The sequence below is a fragment of the Hyperolius riggenbachi genome, chromosome 1 (assembly GCF_040937935.1).
Source record: "Hyperolius riggenbachi isolate aHypRig1 chromosome 1, aHypRig1.pri, whole genome shotgun sequence".
NCBI classification, from domain to species: Eukaryota; Metazoa; Chordata; class Amphibia; order Anura; family Hyperoliidae; genus Hyperolius; species Hyperolius riggenbachi.
Window position 1 is genome coordinate 650,839,325 of NC_090646.1, and position 21,507 is coordinate 650,860,831.

General features: G+C 43.7%; 1 protein-coding gene across 1 annotated transcript in view; it reads left to right on the forward strand.

Moving 5' to 3' along the window:
• Nucleotides 1–14,220, forward strand: part of KIF24 (kinesin family member 24) — a 62,494-nt gene extending 48,274 nt beyond the window's left edge. Inside the window, exons 12-13 of the mRNA XM_068251675.1 lie at nt 8,730–8,823; nt 14,004–14,220. Coding sequence (XP_068107776.1) covers nt 8,730–8,823; nt 14,004–14,177 — 268 coding nt within the window. The 3' untranslated portion in view covers nt 14,178–14,220. The remainder of the gene's footprint in view (nt 1–8,729; nt 8,824–14,003) is intronic.
• Nucleotides 14,221–21,507: the final 7,287 nt, after the last annotated feature.

Consider the following 21,507-nt stretch of genomic DNA (forward strand, 5'->3'; position numbering starts at 1 on the left):
ATCAGTATAGTTTGCGGTATCCACATAGGTATTGTGGAGAATATATATACTAATTTAGGTAGGGAGTTCATTTTAAATGCCGTCATACGACCAATCCAAGATATATTGTAATCTTTCCATTTGTTTAGGTCTTTAATAATGTGATTGATTAAAGGAGAAACATTAAATTGAACTAATTTCTTGGAATCATTAGGGAGATGAATTCCCAAGTATTTAAGAGTGTCCTTTTGCCATCTATATGGAAACCGCAACTTCAAACCATCCACCATTAGGGGAGAAAGATTAAAAGAGAGATCCTCCGTTTTGCTGTCGTTTATTTTGTAGTTTGAGAAATTACCAAACTTGGAGAGCTCTGCATGCATATTTGGGAGGGAAACATGTGGGTTAGAAACTGATATTAGCACATCATCCGCAAAAAGCGAAATTTTATATGTATTTTCCCCAATTTTTATCCCTGTTATATCTGGGTTGCCCCGTATCCGCGCCACCAAAGGCTCTATAGAGAGAGCGAAAAGCAAGGGGGACAGGGGGCAGCCCTGACGGGTGCCGTTGGATATTGAAAAGTATTTGTGAGGATCTGTAAATGGAATTTTTAAAGCTACCTGGGGATTGGAATACAATTTGTAGAGAGTGTTGAGAAACGCTCCCTCAAAGCCCATGGTCCTCAGAGTTTGAAATAAAAAAGGCCAACTTAACCTATCAAATGCCTTTTCAGCGTCAAGGCTTAATAATATGGATGGGAGTTTTGAATGATTAATAAAATCTATCAAGTTTATAGTACGACGAATATTATCCTCTGCATATCTACCAGTAACAAAACCCACCTGGTCCTTATCTACTAGGGATGGTAATAGCGGGGATAAGCGATTTGCTAGGATTTTTGTAAATATTTTTAAGTCTGTATTCAATAGAGATATTGGCCTGTAATTTTTGGGGTCTAACGGATCTCTATCAGGTTTGGGCAATACGACCATGTGAGATTTTAGCATTGTATCAGGAATAGGGTCCATTCCCAGAAAATTGTTAAATAGTAAAGCCATTTTTGGAGCCAAAATATCTCGAAATTTTTTATAGTAGGCCATTGTGTATCCATCAGGACCAGGGGCTTTGTGGGGTTGAGCCTTTTTAAGGACCTCAAGAATCTCTTCCAGTTCTATACCTGCATTTAGTGTATTTAATTGACTTGTTGACCATATAGGGAGCCCGCATGATTTTAGGTAGTTTTTCATTTCTATTTGGGAGGGATGAGTATAGTTTTCTGTTTGTTGAAGATTATATATATCAGAAAAATATTCCTTAAATATCTGGGCTATACGGCGAAGGTCATGTTGTATCACCCCCTTTTTATCTTTAAGGGTAAGGACTGCGTTACGTGTTTTTATATCCCTACGTTTTTTGGCTAGTAGTGTATGGGCCCTATTCCCTTTCTCATAAAACAGTTGCCTCGTGAACAGCAGAGACCTTTCTACTGAAGTATATTGGAGGTCAGCTAATTGTTTGCGCAGATCTTCCAGTTTGTGAAATAACTGTTTGGAGGGGCATTTTTTATGAGATTCTTCTAGCGAAGTAATTTGAGTAAGAAGATCTGTTACCTTTATAAGAGCTTCTCTTTTCCTTCTGCTTGCTATTGCAATTAGCTTACCCCTAATGTTAGCCTTATGGGCTTCCCAGACAGTGGAGTAATGAGTGACTGATCCCGTGTTTATTTGGAAAAAACTGTTTAAATTTTCTAAAATATCTTGATATACTTCCTCATCAAGGAGTAGGCTATCATTTAGCTTCCAAACCGAGGGAATTTTTGGGTTGTTTGCCAAGTTTAAAGTTAGGTCTAGAGGGGCATGAACTGACCAGGAAATTGGGCCTATCTCGGAAGAAATCAAGGTGTTCAGCAGGGCAGGGGTTATAAAAAAAATGGTCTATTCTGGTATATGTGGAGGAAGTATGAGAATAGAAAGTGAAATCAGTGTCTTCTGCATGCAGAGCTCTGCAAGCATCACACAGTCCAAACTGTTTTTGCAACAGCCTGAAGTTCTTAGCAGTTTTACAGATAGTGGAGAAATTGGAGGGAGTGGACTCGGATCTGCGATCCCTTGTAGGGAAGCATATCAGATTAAAATCTCCCCCTATGATCACATTTGGGCATTTTAGCTGTTCGACTTTCTTGAAGACTTTTTCCAGAAATTGTAACTGATGGTCGTTTGGTGCGTACACGACCACCAGCACAATATCCAGTCCATGCAAGGAACCTTGTAATATAATGAATCTACCTTTGGGATCACTGCATTCGGTTTTAACTTGAAATGGGCATCTGTTATGTATTAAAAGTGCGACACCCGCTTTTTTTTCTGTAGCACTAGCCATATAAGAAGGTGGATAGGCCTTGCTTTTCAGATATCCCGGTCGCTTAGAGGAAAACCGTGTTTCCTGAAGGAAAACAAAATCTGCGCCAATGCGCTCTAGATCCCGTAATGCTAAATAACGTTTGCGAACCGAGTTGAGTCCTTTAGCATTAAGTGTGACTAACTTTACCATGGCGAGGGATTATAAAAGCCAACTCTAATTATGCAGTGAGCCCAAATTAGGGAGATCCATAACATGTAATCCAAACCCAGATATAGAATGAAAAATGGCTGGCAGGTAGGATATTCAGAGAATAAGGCGGGAACAAGAAAAGAAAAAAGGAAAAGAGAAGACAGAAACAGAAAAAGATCAGCCCCTAACTTTAGGGGAACAAACATCTTAACATTTCCATAAACTAAATATTGCATGATAAGCATCAGTAAAGTGATATTAACCTGTACATGCAATACCAATAAAACATTTTTATGAGAGACAAGGGTATACATATCCCTTGTGCGGGTGCGCCCCGCTACACACCCATAGAGAGGATGCATGCTGGCACCTTGCGGCCGGGTACCTCCGGAGCCGCACCGACAGGCTATATACAATACTAGAAACTTGTAACTACATTGCGTCAAAAACTTTACGAATTTCAAAAATAAACCTGAATTGTAAAAAGAAAGATTTAGATGGATTTAGATAGCGTCCCGATTCCGTGCTCAGGTGACGGGGACCTCTGGTGAGAGGCAGGGTGGTGATGCATTTTGGTCCCGGAGTTTAGCAGGGGAGCCATTTGTTTGGGGATAAGATTTAGCTTTCCCCGGCATGCATAGTCCCAGGCCTTTGAGTAAATCCGAAGCATCTTCTGGAGCTGAGATGGCGTGGTATTTGCCTTCCTTAACCGCAATCAACTTAAAGGGATATCCCCATCTATACTGGATGTCGTTTTCCCGTAGAAGTGCAGTAACAGCTTTAAGCTTGCGGCGTTTAGCCAGTGTGATAGGGGATATGTCATTAAAGATTTGTACTTTGTGGTCTCGAAATTTGTAGAAGTTAACATTGCGTACCTTTATGGCCACCTTCTCTTTAGCTTCGTAGTAGTGGAAGCGAACTATTATGTCTCTAAGTTGAGGGGCTCCCTCCGGGCGCGGCCCTATCGCTCGGTGGGCTCGGTTAAATCGCCACATATCCTGTGAGATGTCTGGGGCAATATCTGTAAATAGGTCGGTCAAATATTGTTTGATATCCGGGGGCTTGACAAAGTCCGGCACCCCTCTTACCCTCAGGTTTGGCCTCCGATCCCTGTTCTCGTGGTCCTCCATGGAGCGGTGTAATTCCCCGACTGTATCTGTTAGTTTGTCGTTTTCCTCCTCTAGGTATGCGCAGCGCTGTTCCAAGGCCGCAACTGATTTTTCCAGTGCCGCGGTCCGAGCTAGTGAGGACTCAACGTCCGAGCGGAGGCCTTCTAGTGCTGAGGAGACCGCGTCCTTTATTGTACCTGAAAGTTTTATATGAAGGTCAGATAAACAAGTTTCCAGTATAGCCCTTGTTATGAATTCTGAAGTATCGGGCTGCTCCTCGCCACGCTGGGATTTAGGAGACGCCATCTTGGTTGTAGGCGGAGGCTTAGCAGGCCGGGAGAAATATGCCTCAAAGTTTTTTTTGGATGCCGATTTGCCCCTCTTCTTCGGTCCCATATAGATCTGCACTCGATGGGGAACCGGGATAAGCCTTTTTAGTTCAGGTAAGCCAGGATCCTGACGCGGTAGGGTCTATCTTAAGCTAGCCATCGGCGGAGCTCCCAGGTTAAGCAGCCATCTTGCTCGGCGTCGCGCATGCGCCCATTTCAGGGAGCTTTTGTGTGCAAGCTACACTGATTGTAACCAGGGCACTACTACCGGTATATCCATGACTCCAGAGTTTCCTACATGACCTACATGCAAATAATGCCATATTGATGCTAATTCTTATGCTAAAATGATGGAAATGTATACAGCTTGAAAACAGATTAATCAAATGGAGCTCTTGCAGCATTTGGCTGGTCTGTCTTTAAGCTGTATACATTTGCATTAAATTACCATAAAAAATTGCATCAACTTGACATTATCTGCATCTCCTTGACCATAATTCATTATTATGCAAGATTTCTTCTTCCTGCAGTATGTTTATGACTGTGGTAAACTGGTATTTTCACAAAGCATGGTCAATGAGATGCAAATAGTTGATGCAGAATTATGCAAATTTTGTTTGCAGATTTATGCAGCCTGAAAATGGACCAATTGAGTACAACTTGGCAGGATTTAAATGGTCAATTATCAAGCTGCATAGATGCAATTTTGCATAATCCTGCATAAACTGAATCATTTGAATCTGACTGACCTTATAGCTGACATAGGCCTAAAACGTTGAGTGTTTACATTATGTTGTGATTATTCTGTGATATAGGTTAACCTTTTCTGGACTGAAACAGTTGAAATCTACGTCCTGCATGTGGCAGTGCGGATCTGACAGGACGTAGACTTTAGCGCGATCCCGCCGCTCTGTCCCCCCTGCAGAACACTCGCCCTGCCGTCTATATGATGGCAGAGCTGTGCGAGCCGGTCAGGAGCCGATGTCATTGGCTCCTAACCCTGTCATCACTGTAAGCCAATCCCATTGGTTTACATTGATTGACAGCATCAGGAACCAGGGGATATTTGTTCAGGGGCAAATATCTGTCCGCTGCTTGTGGCCACAAACATCCTAAGTTATCACTAAGTTATCAGGTGAACACACCTCTATGCATTCACAGATGTGAGTGCCATGTTAATTAAAGCGGGTTGTAACATCCAAAAACAAAAATAGTGCCCAAAAGATATATGTAAACCCCTCCTTTTTTTTTTTTTTTTTTTTTTTTTTTTTTTTTTTTTAAATAGGATCCTTTGTGTCCCCTAATTTTTTGTACCTGGTCTGTGTGCCTTTGCTAAACTGTGCAGTGCCAACTAGGATTGTGGGAAGTCTTTTTTTGTTTTACAGGAACGAACTTAACTCAAAATGACAAACTGCACAATACAGATAAGATAACAGAGTAACCAAGAAGCTCGGGGTCACCCAAACAACTAGGAAAGTAGGGGGACTAATAATGCTGGGTACACACGATGAGGTTTTTTGGCCGATTTACTGTCAGATCCATTATTTCCAACACGTCCGATTTGCTTTCCGATCGATTTCCGTTCACTTTAATAGGAAGTCGATCGGAAAATGCTCGGAAATCGATCTGGAAGCAAATCGAACATGTTGGAAATAATCGATCTGACAGTAAATCGGCCCAAAAAACTCATATCGTGTACCCAGCTTTAGGCCTTGTCCACATTGCATTCTGATCACATTAGCATTTGCGTTGGGCGTTTTTTGAAGCCTTTTTATGCGATTCCCGGCGATTTCTATGCGTTGGGCGTTTTTTGTAAGGCGCTTTTGCAGAGCAATTCCGTTTTTTTACTTCCTGACGTCAGTCAGGAAGTGAACTCTTTCACACGGAAATGAATAAATACGATGTATTTATTCATAAAAGCGCAAATGCAATCGCCAGATAAAATATTTGTGAGCGTTTTGCGTTTTTACTTTACCTTCCATTGTAGCAAAATCGCTCCGAAAATGGTCCATGTAGCGCTTTTCTGATCGGAAAGTGTATGGTACACCCAAATCTGAACTAGCGGATAATAGGAAAGCATGGCGTAAGCGCTTTCAGGGCGATTTTGAAAAATCGCCAGCGCTTACACAAATGAAAAAGCGCCTCTAGGGTGAACGAGCTCTTAAAGAGTCTGAAGATCCCTTCTACTAAAAAGCAATGCTTTGCTGTGATTTGTCTTAAAACACAAGGTACTTACGACAATTAAGCTTTAAGTGAACATCTGTGGTTACCCGCAATGCAATGCCACTGAATATGCAAATTATCTCTATCTCTATGTGCATGAATCCAGGCATACATCCACAACCGCTGGTGTATAGCTCGCCTATGGGGTTGATATGGCTCTGCAAAATTTAAATCTATATGCTGGCTATACACCAGCAGTTCTGGATGGGAGCCTAGCTTCAGGGACATAAAGAGATCATTTGTATATTCAGTAGCAGTGCATTGTGGGTAACCACAGATGTTCACTTAACGACCAGCTAACGCCCATAGGCGTCGGCAGGTCTTAAGTGGGTTACCATGGCATGTCAGTTCACGGAGGGTGTCTCGAGTGTCTCGATTGCGGCTCGCCGGCAAAATGTAAACACGCGGGGAAGAAATCCCCGCTGTTTACATCATACGGCGCTGCAAGCCAGCGGCGATCAGACACCCCCCCCTTCCAGGAGGACATCCCCCAAGTGGGGAAAAAAGGGGGTAAGTCTGATCGCCCTGGCTCTATCCTGATCTGTGCTGCGGGCTGGAGAGTCCACGCAGCACAGATCAGGCAAACCACCCCTGGTCCTTAAGTAGAGAAACTCCAACCAAGAATTTAACTTTATCCCAATCAGTAGCTGATACCCCCTTTTACATGATAAATCTATTGCTTTTCACAAACAGACCATCAGGGGGCACTGTATGGCTGATATTGTGGTGAGTTCCTGGAGTTCCTCTTTAAAGCTGAATTATCGCAAGTACCTTCCGTTTAAGAAAGCAAATCACCCCAGATAAGATAAGGACACTATGATCAGAAGGTTACTTACTTGCTGCCTGATGTTTCCCAGTAGATGCTAATCCTGCATTCACAACTTTCAAAACTTTTTCTGCTGTTATGGTTTGGAGTTATAACATACCTTAGGAGCACTGGCCCTTTAATTGCCATTGCCATCGTCTAGCAAAACAGTTGCATGCTGGGGGGTCTTTTATCTATAATATATTCCTCCTCTTCCCTTTATTTCCCCCTCCTTCTAATGACATAATACAGCTCACTTCCTAGTATAGACCTCAGTGGGAGTGTCTGAAGACTCTGGGAGGAGGGCGGGTAACGAATACACAATTAGCAAGAGGAGAGAAAAAAAAGAGTAAGGGAGGAAATGATGTCGGGAGGTCAAAGCTAACCAAGAATAGGATTTTCTGCTTTTCCTTTATAAAATCCACAGGAATCATTACGTGGATAGCACAATACATCTGTTATGTAAGTAGAACTAGTATTTATTTACATATGTGTGTTTTTTATTTTTAGGTTAGCATGGGTGTCCCTTTTCTTTAAAGAGAATCTGAGGCTAAAAATGTTTGTTTTTTTTTTTAAATCTGATACTTACCTAAGTAGAGGGAAGCCTCTGGAACATAATGATGCTTCCCTCGCTGTCCTCTGGTCTCTCGTTGCTGCTTGTGGAGGCTTTAGCTGATCGGTGCACGAGCGGGTCTGTCTTACAGCGCAGGCGCAGTACAGCCATGCTTAAAGAGGAGCGTGGCCCCGATCAGACTCCAGACAAGCCCTTGTTGGTAATCTTTAGAGGGTCCACACTCTGAAACGGGGGACTAAAGCACAGCGAGGGTAGCCTCATTGGCATCCAAAGGCTTCCCTCTCCTTAGGCAAATATATGATTTTGTTCCAGAGTTTTGGCTCACGTACTTTTAAGGCCTGTACACAAATACCAATAGGTGTCATTAGTCTGGATGGAGCTTTGTCCTGGGGGTGGCACTACCACGAATGATGGCACGATGCATGATGGAGTGGCCTCCATGATTCAGGGTAAGGAGAGGAACAAAGCATTTAGGGGTTGGTTTAAAGTAAACCTGAGATGATGGGAGCAAAATTTTACTTATCTGGGGCTTCTTCCAGCCCCCTATAGTCTGCCAGCTCCCTTGATATTGGGCAGAACCGCTGTGAGGTCTCCCTTCTAGCTGGATCACGTATCACTGTGCATGCACTGTTCTGTATCCAGAAGTGTCCTGCGCAAGCACAGTTATTGGCTGAGAGCAGCACAATGTATGGGATCCGGAAAGACACGGAGGGTGCTGACAGACTACAGGGAGCTGGAAGATTCCCCAGGTAAGTAAAATTCCTTTTGTTCCCTTCATCTCAGGCCCTCATGCTTGGGGGACACTTTGCACACGCTGGATTCTCAGGCGAGGTGGCCGTTCAGGGCCGTGTCAGCTGTGTTTAGCATGGAGTGTGTAGGTAGCTTTAGGGTAGTGCCTTATCAGGGTGCTGTATATTGTGTAACTGATGCATGATCAGGATAGTGCCTGCTCCAATATAAGAACTCTGATTGGTGGAAACAAGACGTTACCCACTGAGGGGGCACTGTCTTCTAAGACATGGACTTCCATTTGCAGTGGAAGGCAGAGAATTCTGTGAACTAGTAAAGGGTCACCTTATCCCTCTAAGTATAATTCGTTTTTGTTGTTAAACATCCCTGAAAACCCAGATTAAGTGGATCTTATTCTTGTGTTTTAGGCATCTGCTGCTTCAGGCGCACTGTAACCAGCTGAAAGAGGTAGCAGCCCTGTGCTGCCAGGAGGAGGCGCTGCTGCATCACATCTCTAATGCTGTAAGTCATTCTCATCTCCAGGCATTATGATTCATAATTTGCTTGTACGGATGCTACCCTTTTTTGTGCGTTAACCTTCCTCTTATGTTAGCGTTCTGTTTTGACCCATGTTTTAAATCGGTCATAAAATACCAAAGGCGCCATTCACATCACAAACGCCACGCCACGCCATCCGCGTTTGTGTGTGTTGCGTGGCTGATCCCATCACTGAAAAGTGAATGGGACAGCCACGCGGTTTTGCAAAAAATGCGTGCAGCATGCGTTCCCGGACCGCACAGTTCCGGAACACATGCAGTGTGAACATCAGACAGTGCACTCTATGCACTGTCTGATGTCGTGCGTGTCGGCCTCCTGCACGCGTTCCCAAAACGGTGCTGAAAACGAGTGCAGTATGAACGGGGCCAAGCCCCTTTTACACCTAATCAGTTGCTCTTAGTTATAACTGAAAGAAAACTGATTTTCAAAGTAATGCCCATGTTTTCCTATGGCACCTTTCACACTTAACGTGTTTTAACTGAAATCTTCTTCCCAATGCACTGCTATGGAAAAACCGCGTACTAACACATACCAACTGATTAAAGAGAATCTGTAACGTCAAAACGTCCCCTGGGGGGTACTCACCTCGGGTGGGGGAAGCCTTAGGATCCTAATGAGGCTTCCTACGCCGTCCTCCGTCCCTCAGGGGTCTCGCTGCGGCCCTCCGTACAAGATGACGTCATTATTTACCTTCCCGGCTCCTGTGCAGGCGCTCTGACGGCTGTCGGCTCCGAAGTAGGCGGAAATACCCGATCGCCGTCGGGTCTGCTCTACTGCGCAGGCGCAAGTTTACGGCGCCTGCGCAGAAGAGCGGACCCGACTGAGATCGGGTATTTCCGTGTAGTTTTGAGCCAAAAGCAGCCACAGCGTCCCCGCTGGAGCCAGCAAAGGTAAATATTGAATTGGACAGTCGGGTCTGTTGGCGGCTGTTCGGAGGGCTGCAGCGAGACCCCCGTGGGACAGAGGACGGCGTGGGAAGCCTCATTAGGATCCGGAGGCTTCCCCCACCCGAGGTGAGTACCCCCAGGGGAGGTTTTTGATGTTACAGAGTCTCTTTAAGTGTAAATGAGGCCTTCAGAAAAATTATGTATCATATAAATTGGTCTTACCTCTAGGTTACCTTGTTAGGCTTCCTTGAAAAGATTGGTTTTAATATTTTTAGTGGAACCCTCCCTTGGGTTTTCTTTTAAAAGCATACCTCGCATTTCCAATACAAAAAAAAATGGTAATCTAAAGCTCTGCAAACCTTTATCTTAAAGGGATACTTAAGCCACCAAATAAATATTTTCACTTACCTGGGGCTTCTACCAGCCCCCTGCAACAGTCCTGTGCCCGTGTAACCACTCACCAAAGCTCCGGTCCTCTACCGCGGCTTAGTTTCGTTTTCCTCAATTGGGAGTCGGCTGCCACGCATGCGCAGCTCTGGCCGCACGTGTCGCTGCTCGCGTTTTCATCCTCAATAGCATCCTGCGCAGGACGCTAATGTGGATGGGAACCCGAACAAGGATACGCTTCAACAGGGTTGGGGGAACTTGGACTCCCAGTTGGCGAAAACAAACTAACCCGCAGCGGGAGACCAGAGCATCGCTGAGTGGCCACGCGAGCACAGGACGGTTGTAGAGGGCTGGTAGAAGCCCCAGGTAAGTGAAACTTTTTTTTTTTTTTGTAGGCGGCTTAAAGGGAACCTAAACTGAGAAGGAAATGGATTTTTCCTTTTAAAATAATACCAGTTGCCTGAATCGCCTGCTGACCCTGTGTCTCTAATACTTTTAGCCACAGCCCCTGAACAAGCATGCAGATCAGGTGCTCTGACTGAGGTCAGACTGGATTAGCTGCATGCTTGTTTCAGGGTGTGATTCAGCCACTATTGCAGCCAAAGAGATCAGCTGGACTGCCAGGAAACTGGTATTGTTTAACAGGAAACATCCATATCACTCTCAGTTAAGGTTCCCTTTAAAGCGGATCCGAGATGAAAAACTAACTATAACAAGTAACTTGTCTATATATCTTATCTAAAGTTTAGTTTACACAGCATATCTAGCTGCAAACAGCTTCAAAAGTTTATGATTATTTATTCCTGTGATACAATGAGGGCAGCCATGTTCTGTTTGTCTCATTGTCACAGGCTGAGGGCTGGAGATGCTATCAGCTTGCCTGTGTGTAAATTCAGTCCCCTCTCCTCCTCCCCTCTGCCTCTGAAATCAATGGCTAGTAACCTCCTCCTCCTGCCCAGACTGAGATCCCATAAGCCCTTGCTACAGTGCCAAGGCACAAAAGGAGCTGTGGGCGAGGCTTGTTTAGTTTATAGGGAATTGGAGTATTAAAACAAAAAAAGTATTTAACTTGAGGAATGCCCTATAAACTATATGAAAGGAACACAATTATGCAATGAGTAAAAGTTTATCTCGGATCCACTTTATCCACTTCAGCCTTCAGTCGTTTTCACTTTATGCATCCGAGCAATGTTCACCTCCCATTCATTAGCCTATAACTTTATCACTACTTATCACAATAAACTGATATATATCTTGTTTTTTCTGCCACCAATTAGGCTTTCTTTGAGTGGTACATTTTGCTAAGAGCCACTTTACTGTAAATGCATTTTATAATAAGAAGAATAAGAAAAAACGTACAAAATCCATTATTTCTCAGTTTTCGGCCATTATAGTTTTAAAATAATACATGCCTCCATAATTAAAACCCATGTATTTTATTTGCCTAATAGTTTCGGGTATTACTCCATTTAAATTATGTCCCTATCAGTGTATAACGACAATATTTTATTTGGAAATAAGTGCATTTTTTTCCGTTTTGCATCCATCACTATTTTCAAGCTTATAATAAAAAAAAAAAGAAATATTTCATCTTTACGTTGATATTTAAAGGATACCCCAACTGAAATGTGACATAATGAAATAGACATGTGTATGTACAGTGCCTAATACACAAATAACTATGCTGTGTTCCTTTTTTTCTTTCTCTGCCTGAAAGAGTTAAATAGAAGATATGCAAGTGGCTGACTCAGTCCTGACTCAGACAGGAAGTGACTACAGTGTGACCCTCACTGATAAGAAATTCCCCTTTTTTATCTCTTTCTTGCTCTCAGAAGCCATTTTCTGCTAGGAAAGTATTTCATAGTTGTAATTTCTTATCAGTGAGGGTCACACTGTAGTCACTTCCTGTCTGAGTCAGGACTGAGTCAGCCACTTGCATACCTTCTATTTAACTCTTTCAGGCAGAGAAAAAAAAAAAGGAACACAGCATAGTTATTTGTGTACTAGGCACTGTACATACACATGTCTATCTCATTATGTCACATTTCAGTTGGGGTATCCTTTAAAAAGCTTAGACCAGGGGTCTCAAACTCAATTTACCTGGGGGCCGCAGGAGGAAAAGTCAGGATGAGGCTGGGCCGCATAAGGGATTTCACAAAATCCTATGGGGGGCAATCCGCCGGCATTTCCTGGAAGGGGCAGAGCTTTCAGCTTCAGCTCTAACCCCCCCCCCCCCCCCCCCCCCCCCGACGTCAATCGCGGCGGATCGCCGCCTCTGCCTTCCTTCACAGAGAGGCGGCGATCTATGCGACGATTGACATCAGGAAGGGCAGAGCTACAGCTGGAAGCTCTGCCCCTCAGCGCAGTCGTGAATGTTTGCCCGGGGGATTTGGGGGCTCTGCAGCCCTCGTTTAGCGGCGGGGATGTGGCAGATTACTTAGGAGCACTGAAGCGAACTATAAGGTAAAATAGGCAAAAATAGTTTGCTTCCGTGTCTCTTTTGCTTTTGCCGGCGCGGGCCACAAAATCTTGTACCGAGGGCCGCAAATGGCCCGCGGGCCGCGAGTTTGAGACCCCTGGCTTAGACCCTTAGGTAAATATTTACATGTTTTGTTTTTTATTTACATGTTTGTTTGTTTTTTGTTTTTTTTATTAAACATTTTATTTGGGTATTTTTGGAAGGGTGGGATGTAAATAGTAATTTTTTATGTAAATATGTTTATTTTCATTTTTTTTTTTTTACACATGTAGATGTAGTACTTCTTTTTGGCCACAAGATGAGTTTGTTTACATGACGTCACTCTAAGCGTAATATGTACGCTTAGAGTAATATGTACGCTTAGAGGAACATAGGGGGATGCAAGAGGCAGAAAAAGCGAGGCTTCCGAGAGAAGCCGTCGCTTTTTTTGCGGGGAGAGGAATCAATCATCAGGCACCTTGTCCCGATTGATTGATTCCTGGGCTAATGATCCGCAGCTGGGAGCATGTACGTAGCTTCTACGTCCAGAAGGCTTAAAGAGACACTGAAGCGAAAAAAATATATATGATATAGTGAATTGGTTGTGTACTATGAATAATTACTAGAAGATTAGCAGCAAAGAAAATATTCTCATATTTTTATTTTCAGGTATACAGTGCATCATTCTATAATATGTGCAGATTACACAACACTCAGCATTCAAAATGATTCTTTCAGAGCAGTCTGTGAACTAATGACCTCTCCTCTGGCAGAGAAAAAGTAAATAGTTCAATAACAGTTGAGATAATAAAAGTCAGATAACAGCCCTCTCCACGACTTTGAAAGTCGTAGAGCTTATGGCTTTTTTGCATAGAGATAACAACTGGAGTTAATTAACTCTTCCTGTACTGGAAAAAATTAGACTGATGTATCTGATCTTAATGTTTTATTTCTTAGCTGTACTACACATACAAATCATAATATCATAATTTTTTTTTCGCTTCAGTGTCTCTTTAAATGGTTAAGTATCCGTTTAATATTTATTAACTATAAATAACATTAATGGTGTTACAGGTTAATTCTGACCCATGTATATTAGCTTAAAAAAAAGCCTAAAGTCTTTTCTGTTTGAAAAAAAAACAAAAAACTTTCATACAAATACACAATGAAAATCAGTATAAGTAATAATACATAATGTAACCATGCAAGGTCAAACAACCAATCAGCCAAGTCAAACCAATAGAAATCAATAACTAGTTCCAAAGCATCTTTCTGCAAGAACTTGCATGTGTTTGCGTGTGGTTTATAGATGCATGTTTGGCAAAAAAAAATAAAGTGACGATTTTAGACTGCTCTTGACAGATATACTTTTTTGCATTAGAAGCACAATGTTTGTCTCTTGTATCCGGCAGGAGTTCCCAGAATATGTGAAGAAGTTGGATGATATTTTGGTGCTGAAGTCTAAACACATTGAGAGTCTGAGATCTCACCTGCAGGCGTTCCTGGAACTGCCCTCTGCTGAGCTGTCCTCTCTGTCCTCTGGTCTGGAGCGCGCTGCGCAAGAGGAGCGCCTCTACCGCTCCTAACCTGCAGTCCACAATATAATCTCACCTCGGTGCCTTACACAAACCTGGCTGTTTCCTTCTTTGCTCTTTTGGTAAAAAAAAAAAAAAAAAAAAAAAAAAAAACTTCTTTAAAGGGAACCAGAGACGAAGCACCCTCATGTATTTTACCATATATATCAGTGGCAACATTAGAGAAAACACCTACCCTGCTCTCCGTTTCATCCTCACTGCTAAAAGTGTCTGTTATCAGCTGTGATAAGAATCCCCGACTGAGCATTCAGTCCGGCTTTGCTGGGAATGATTATAGCTGAGTCATTATAGCAGAGCCACAAGGGGGCAGGCTTGGGCTTGAAAAGACACCAGAGCAAAGCTAGACTGAGTGCTCAGTCGGGGATTCTTATCAGAGGTGATAACAGTCAGATTAAACAGAGAACAATGAAACGAGCAGATTAGGTGTTTACTGTCATGTTCCCACTGATTTATAAGGTAAAATACATGAGGGTGCTTCGTCTCTGGTTCACTTTAAGTGATTCTACGTACAAAACAAGTGGTCGGACTCCAGAAATGCTGTATTTTCTCTGTAGGGATTCTATTATCCGGCATGGTAAGAAACCTGCCGTTTGTCCTATTCTGGCTTCTATCACTGTACGGGTTATCGGGGGACACTGTATTCAGGTTGTGCCCAATGCTGGTTAATACTCTGCTGACTTTACAAGTTTTTCTGTGCAGCACATTAATGCTGATATTTGGGGTCACTAGGTTTGGAGACCCATCTACAGGGATATAAAGCTACTAGGAAGGATTTCTGGGAACTACCGTATATAGTGTGCACATGTTTGTGGCGTGAGACTTTAAAACGAACCTGAACTCAGAACATCCTGTCTGCGTAAAAAAAGATAAGCAACAGCATAATAAGCTTTAAAGAAAAACAGTTCTGTGTTACAGCTGATACAAATCCTGCAATAAATCTTTACTTCCTGCTTTCATGAAAGCAGACAAAGGGTTGACAGCCTGTGTTAACATATTAGCTGTGCCTGCTGAGGACTGAGGACTTTTTTTTTTCCTTCAGTCCTGTAGTTCAAGTCCACTTTAACTGGAGTTGTAAATTGTGACCGCCCCTTCTTTCCTTCCTCAGAAAGCTGCTCCCATTGGCCAGCTGTCACTTCCTCTAGTCATGTGGTATTAGGGTAAGGCCTAAAGTGAATCCGAGGGGAACTTTGGCAGAAAAATGAAATGCTTGCCTAAGGAGGGAGAAGCATCTGGCTCCCCCAGAGACCTCCCACGCCATCCACCGATCCTCCACTGCTGCCCGGGACCCTCCTGCACATAGTGACCGTGCTGCAGTTTATGCACGAGCACAGCCGTGTATGTAGTGTCTTTACATAAGCCTTGATAACTCAGCCTTAGGCTACGTTCGCTGTTGTGCATTGCCCCACCTATCCGATGTTCACAGTGAGTCAGGTGTGTTGCAGTATAAAGACATGTGGCATCGTAACACACTGTATGCAGTGTGTTACCTCAATACGTGTGTGTTAACAGTGAAGCATGCTTAGACTGTATGCTTCACTGTATGCGTGAATAACATGCAGCAACGCTATCCTGTTGCGTTGCATTCCTGCTGTTACATGGAACATAATGCCCACTGTGAACCTAGCCTTAAAGGACAACCGATGTGACATGATGAGATAGACGTGTCTGTACAGTGCCTAGCACACAAATAACTGTGCTGTGTTCCTTTTTTTTCTTTCACTGCCTGAAAGAGTTAAAGCGGTATCGTCACCATAAAAATCAAATTTCAACAGCAATTGGTCTGAGTGTATTAAGTGATAAAGATGTTATTCCTGCATTCAAAACTTTTTCTGCTGTTATGATTTGGAGCTATCACATACTTAAGAAGCACTGGCCCTTTAGTAGTCGTGCCAAATAATTGCATGCTGGGGATTCTTTTTATCTATAATCTATTTCTCCTCTTCCCTTTATTTCCCTGCTAGCTGCTTATCTGAAACCTAATCCCCTACTCACTTGTGTTTACAAGCAAGGCTGAGGCGACTCAGTGATTGGAGGAGACAAGAAAAAAGTAAAGGGCAGAAATGACATCACGAGTTAGCCTTAACTGTGGGCAAAAGACATGTCCCCCACCAGGAACAGAATTCTCGTCATTTACTATATAACATTCACTGAAATCAAAACGTGGACAGTACAATACGTGTTATGTAAGTAGATCAAGTATTTATCTACTTATATATGTGTTTTTTCCCTGGCATAGTATGGCTGATCCTACTGCTTTAAACATCAGCTATGCAAGTGACAGTTTCTGTCCGGGTCGGAAATGGGTCATATATCGTAACCCTCACTGATAAGTAATTACAGCCATAAAACACTTCCCTTTTGGTAAATGGCTTCTGAGAGCAGGAAAGAGCTAAAAGTCAATAGTTCATCGGTTTTAGCCCTGGCATACTTCAATGAAGGTGTCATTTAGCAGAGATAATTAAATAGTAAAAACTAGATATATAAAATAAATTGTGCGATATCTATCTAAAAAAAGTCATTTTTAGGAGAAGGAGGATAGATACAATTGTTTTTCTCATCAGTTTTTCACCTTGGATGTCCTTTAAGGGGGCCATACACAATTCAGCCCAAAAGTTTGATTTTCCAATTTTTTTCTATAAAAATGATTATGTAGAAAAATTAGTATAACTTTTTCAATTAAAAAAGATCAAACAAAATACCCCAAATTTATGATCTTTTGGCCATGGTGGATAAATTTGGATCAATTTTTAGGAAAAAAATTTAATAGCGTATGTGGTTTAGTTTATTTTTTTTAATCCACAATAAAATAAATCAAGAAAATTGAGCTAATGAAAACAAAATTGGTGTATGGGTGCCTTTTTAAAGAGAACCAGAGCTAATGGAAACAAAAGCTATTATACATACCTGGGGCTTCCTCCAGCCCCATACGCACGGATCGCTCCCACGCCGCCGTCCAGCGCTGCCCGCATCTAGGAGAACCGGGACCCTGCTCTGCCGCCAGTCGGAGCCAGTCTAGCGTAGCAGAAGTGCGCTCTTTGCGTATCTCTGCAACAGTGTTTGGAGAGATACGTAGAGGGCGCACTTCTCCTGCGTAGCACGGCTCCGATGACGGGAGCCGGTTCTCCTAGATGCGGGCAGCGGTGAATGGCAGCGTGGGAGCGATCCGTGCGTATGGGGCTGGAAGAAGCCCCAGGTATGTATAATAGCTTTTGTTTCCATTAGCTCTGGCTCCCTTTAAGGATGGAGCGCTCTCAGTTCTGTAGTTGCAACTATAACAGGGATTGTCTAATAAACTTCCAATGGTGAGGTGACATCAGTCAGGGACGAGGGCACGCCTTTTTGGAGTGACATATTCCCACACTTCCTGTCTCAAAGAACAAACAGGAAGTTAGGATAAATCTTCTGAAAAGGGATCCAGTCAGTCATAAAAACAGATTCATCTGTCAAAAAAAAAAGCGTTTTTTTTTCCCCCCCCTTTCCCGGTGATTTCTGTGCGTTGGGCGTTTTTGTAGGTGTTTTTGCAGCACGATTCTGTTTTTCCGCTCCCTGACGTCAGCCAGGAAGTGAACTCTTTGACGCGGAAAAGAATAAATACAATGTATTTATTCTTAAAAAACGTGAACGCAATCGCTGCACAAAGCAATTTTGTGAGCGTTTAGCGTTTTTACTATACCTTCCATTGTAGCAAAATTGCCCCGAATTGTCTCTGAGCGGAAAGCGCACGGATTGCCCCAATCTGAACTAGGATAGCATGGTGTAAGCACTTTCAGGGCGATTTTGAAAAATCGCAGGTGCTTAAAAACAAAACAAAAATGCCTCCAGTGTGAACGAGCCCTAACCTCTTGCCGACTGCTCCACGCCTATTGGCGTGAGCAGTGCAGCAGCCCCAGGACCGCCCCACTCCGATTGGCGTGAACGGCTGGGAATGGGCTTTGCAGGAGAGCGCATCTCTGCTCTGATGATGGAGCTCCGCCCCCGCCTTCAGCCTCCCAGCGGCGATCGAAGCCTGGAGACTGTTAGACAGTGAAACTGTGGTCTAATAGGACTGTACAGCACTGCAATCTAAGGCAGCGCTGTACTGGGGACAGCCGTGCGACACGGCTGTCCCCCTGGGGGACACAGGAGCGGTCCGCTGTGATAGGCTGACCAAGGGAGGGAAAATTGTTAAAGAAATGGGTAAATTTATATTTAAAAAAAAAATATTAAGAAAAATAATTATTATTGGGAGAGCGAGCAGACCCCACCAATAGAGAGCTCTGTTGGTGGGGAGAAAAGGGGGGGAGGGGAAATCACTTGTGTGCTGAGTTGTGCGGCCCTACAGGGAGGCGTTAAAGTTGCAGTGGCCCAATTTGTGAAAAAAGGCCTGGTCACTAGGGGGGGTTTAACACCGCAGTCCTTAAGTGGTTAAAGTAGTGTATAGTGTTTTTTAATTTTTTTTATACATTTTTGTTTGTTAGGTGCAAGTAGAAAACTTTTTTTTCTTTTTAAGGTTTGTTTAATTATTTTTTAATCAGTAAAATAATAATTTCAGAAAGGAAAGTTTGGAATCTGTGTGCAGTGCCACCTGGTGGTTTGGCTGGGAAACTTTGGAGGTACAAGAGAAGCCTAGATATGATGGTTACATACAGGACAATAATGCCCAGTTGTCAGTCCCAGCAGCAGCAGGGATTCCTTCGACGAAAGCTCATTGCTTGTTGGGAAATCCTTGCTTTATCAAGGGGGAATATACATGCTGTAGTATTCAGTGGGAATGTTTGGGGACAGGTTACTTGGATGTTCCTTTGTATTATTCGGGTATGACCATGTTTACATTAAAGGTAATTTCGCACTATATACATTGCGCATCCTAAATGATAGGATCACAATGGTCATGTGAAGTCACATCGCAGGCTACTCTTAGCATACAATCTTTGCCCCCCATGCATCAGTCGCTAATGCAGTGCATGCTGTGCTTTATGCCAGGGCTGTGGAGTAGGAGTCAGAGAAATTTTGGGTACCCAGAGTCGGAGTTGGAGTCGGTGATTTCATAAAAGTCTGATGTTATTTGTACAAAATCCACAGCCCTGGTAAGTATTAGACTAAGGAGTTGGAGTCGAGGAGTCGGAGCCATTTTGGGTACTCTGAGTCGGTGGTTTCTTAAACGTCAGAGTTGGCGTCGAAAGATTTTTTTACCGACTCCACAGCCCTGCTTTATGCTGCTGGAAATTGGCGCACTACAACATAAGTGTAGTATTGTGGAAGCGCCATTGAAATATACAGTAAGGTCTCATTTATCTGACTCAGGTGGGCATTGTCTGATGCCGAATATGTGCGCTTGCCGATGGCTTGAGGAGTCAAGCAACCGGTGTTAAAAAATAACGCTATCCTTCCCACCCCCAACGGATTCACTGCACAGCTGTATGCTGCAGAAAACGCTTACGAATCTTCCGGTGCCATCCTTTTTGCTTCTTGCAGCTACGGGCTGTTTTGCGGCGATCTCCCTGCATGGCCCATGATGTGTCACATGACCTGTTGTGGGTCAGGTGACATGCAGGTGAGTCATGCGAGGTCGCCGCAAAGCAGCTGGGAACTTCAAGACGAAAAATGGATAGCCCCGGAGGATTCGTAAACTTTTTCTGTTGCACACCGCTGTGCAATCTTAGTTAGGGACACCCCAATGTGTCTCGCCAGGCATGCCGGTTAGTTAAAGGACCACTATCGCGAAAAAAGTAGGCAGTTAAAATGTGACAGAACTGACAGATTTTGGGCCAGTCCATTTCATCATGGGGGGATTCTCAGGTTTTTTTTTTGTTGTTTTCAACAGCATTTCCTGGTTAACTGGGGCTCTACTGTAATTGCATCATGCTGTGATTATATTGTCTGCTGCACTGCAATGGATGTAGTGTGAATGGATCCACACTATAAGCGCTTTTCTGAGCGCTTTGTGATTGATTAGCGCTTTCTGAGCGTGCTTTTAAAAATTTCTCCCATTCACTTTCATTAAAATCGCGGTAAAATTGCCGCGATTTTTCACGTACGTGATCGAGACGATTTTAACCACCTGGGCGGTATGGACGAGCTCAGCTCGTCCATCACCGCCGGAGGCTGCCGCTCAGGCCCTGCTGGGCCGATTTGCGCCAAATAAAGTGCAGCACACGCAGCCGGCACTTTGCCAGCCGCGTGTGCTGCCCGATCGCCGCCGCTCTGCGGCGATTCGCCACGAGCAGCGGCGAAAGAGGGTCCCCCCAGCCGCCTGAGCCCTGCGCAGCCGGAACAAAAAGTTCCGGCCAGCGCTAAGGGCTGGATCGGAGGCGTCTGACGTCAGGACGTCGGCTGACGTCCATGACGTCACTCCGCTCGTCGCTATGGCGACGGTGTAAGCAAAACAAGGAAGGCCGCTCATTGCGGCCTTCCTTGTTTATTCTGGGCGCCTGAGGCGATCGGAAGAACGCCTCCGGAGCGCCCTCTAGTGGGCTTTCATGCAGCCAACTTTCAGTTGGCTGCATGAAATAGTTTTTTTTTTATTTAAAAAAAACCCTCCCGCAGCCTCCCTGGCGATCTTATCAGAACGCCAGGGTGGTTAATGAAAGTGAATGGGAGAAATTTTTAAGAAGCGCTCAGAAAGCGCTAATCAATCACAAAGCGACGGCCCTTTCCACTAGCAATCGCTTGCGTTAAATGCTAGCGATTGCGATTCAGCAAGTCTCTGATTTTTTTTCTGCGATTGCAATTTTGCTATGTAATGTATTGTATAGCAAAATTGTGGTAAAAATCGCTCCATGGCTCGATTGCGCTTTTGTAAAAATCGAATCGCGGTAGTGGAAAATACCTACCGTGATTCCTATGTTATTTAGCAAACCCTAGCAATTTAAAAATCGCTAGCGATTTGCGTTTTTGGGATTCCGCATCGCAAATGCTGATAGTGGAAAAGTGGTAAAAATCACCAGCATTTCAGGGGCAGTGTGTGCCTTATAAAGCACAGCGGTCCACCAGCATTAGCATAAACATGAATTACTGTTGCAATGCAGGGAGTGATGGCGGCGATTCAGGTAGGCGAATGCTCATCGGTTTTATACAAATGTGGTGAAGGTGACGCTGTACAAGGTACAGGATGGGCTATACAGACCTCAGCAGCACACTAGGGACTGAATATTCTGGCCAGGTCTTGTGTAAGGAGGAGCACTTTTTTTTTTTTTTTAGAAAAGTCCATAGATGTATTTAATAATTAATTCCATAAGCTAATAAAGAACACCTGCTGATGAAGAGGTGAGAGTCCCAGGTAATCTGTGCTCCTGATACCACCTGCAGGTAAAACAGACTGCTAAGTTTCATCATACAGTGC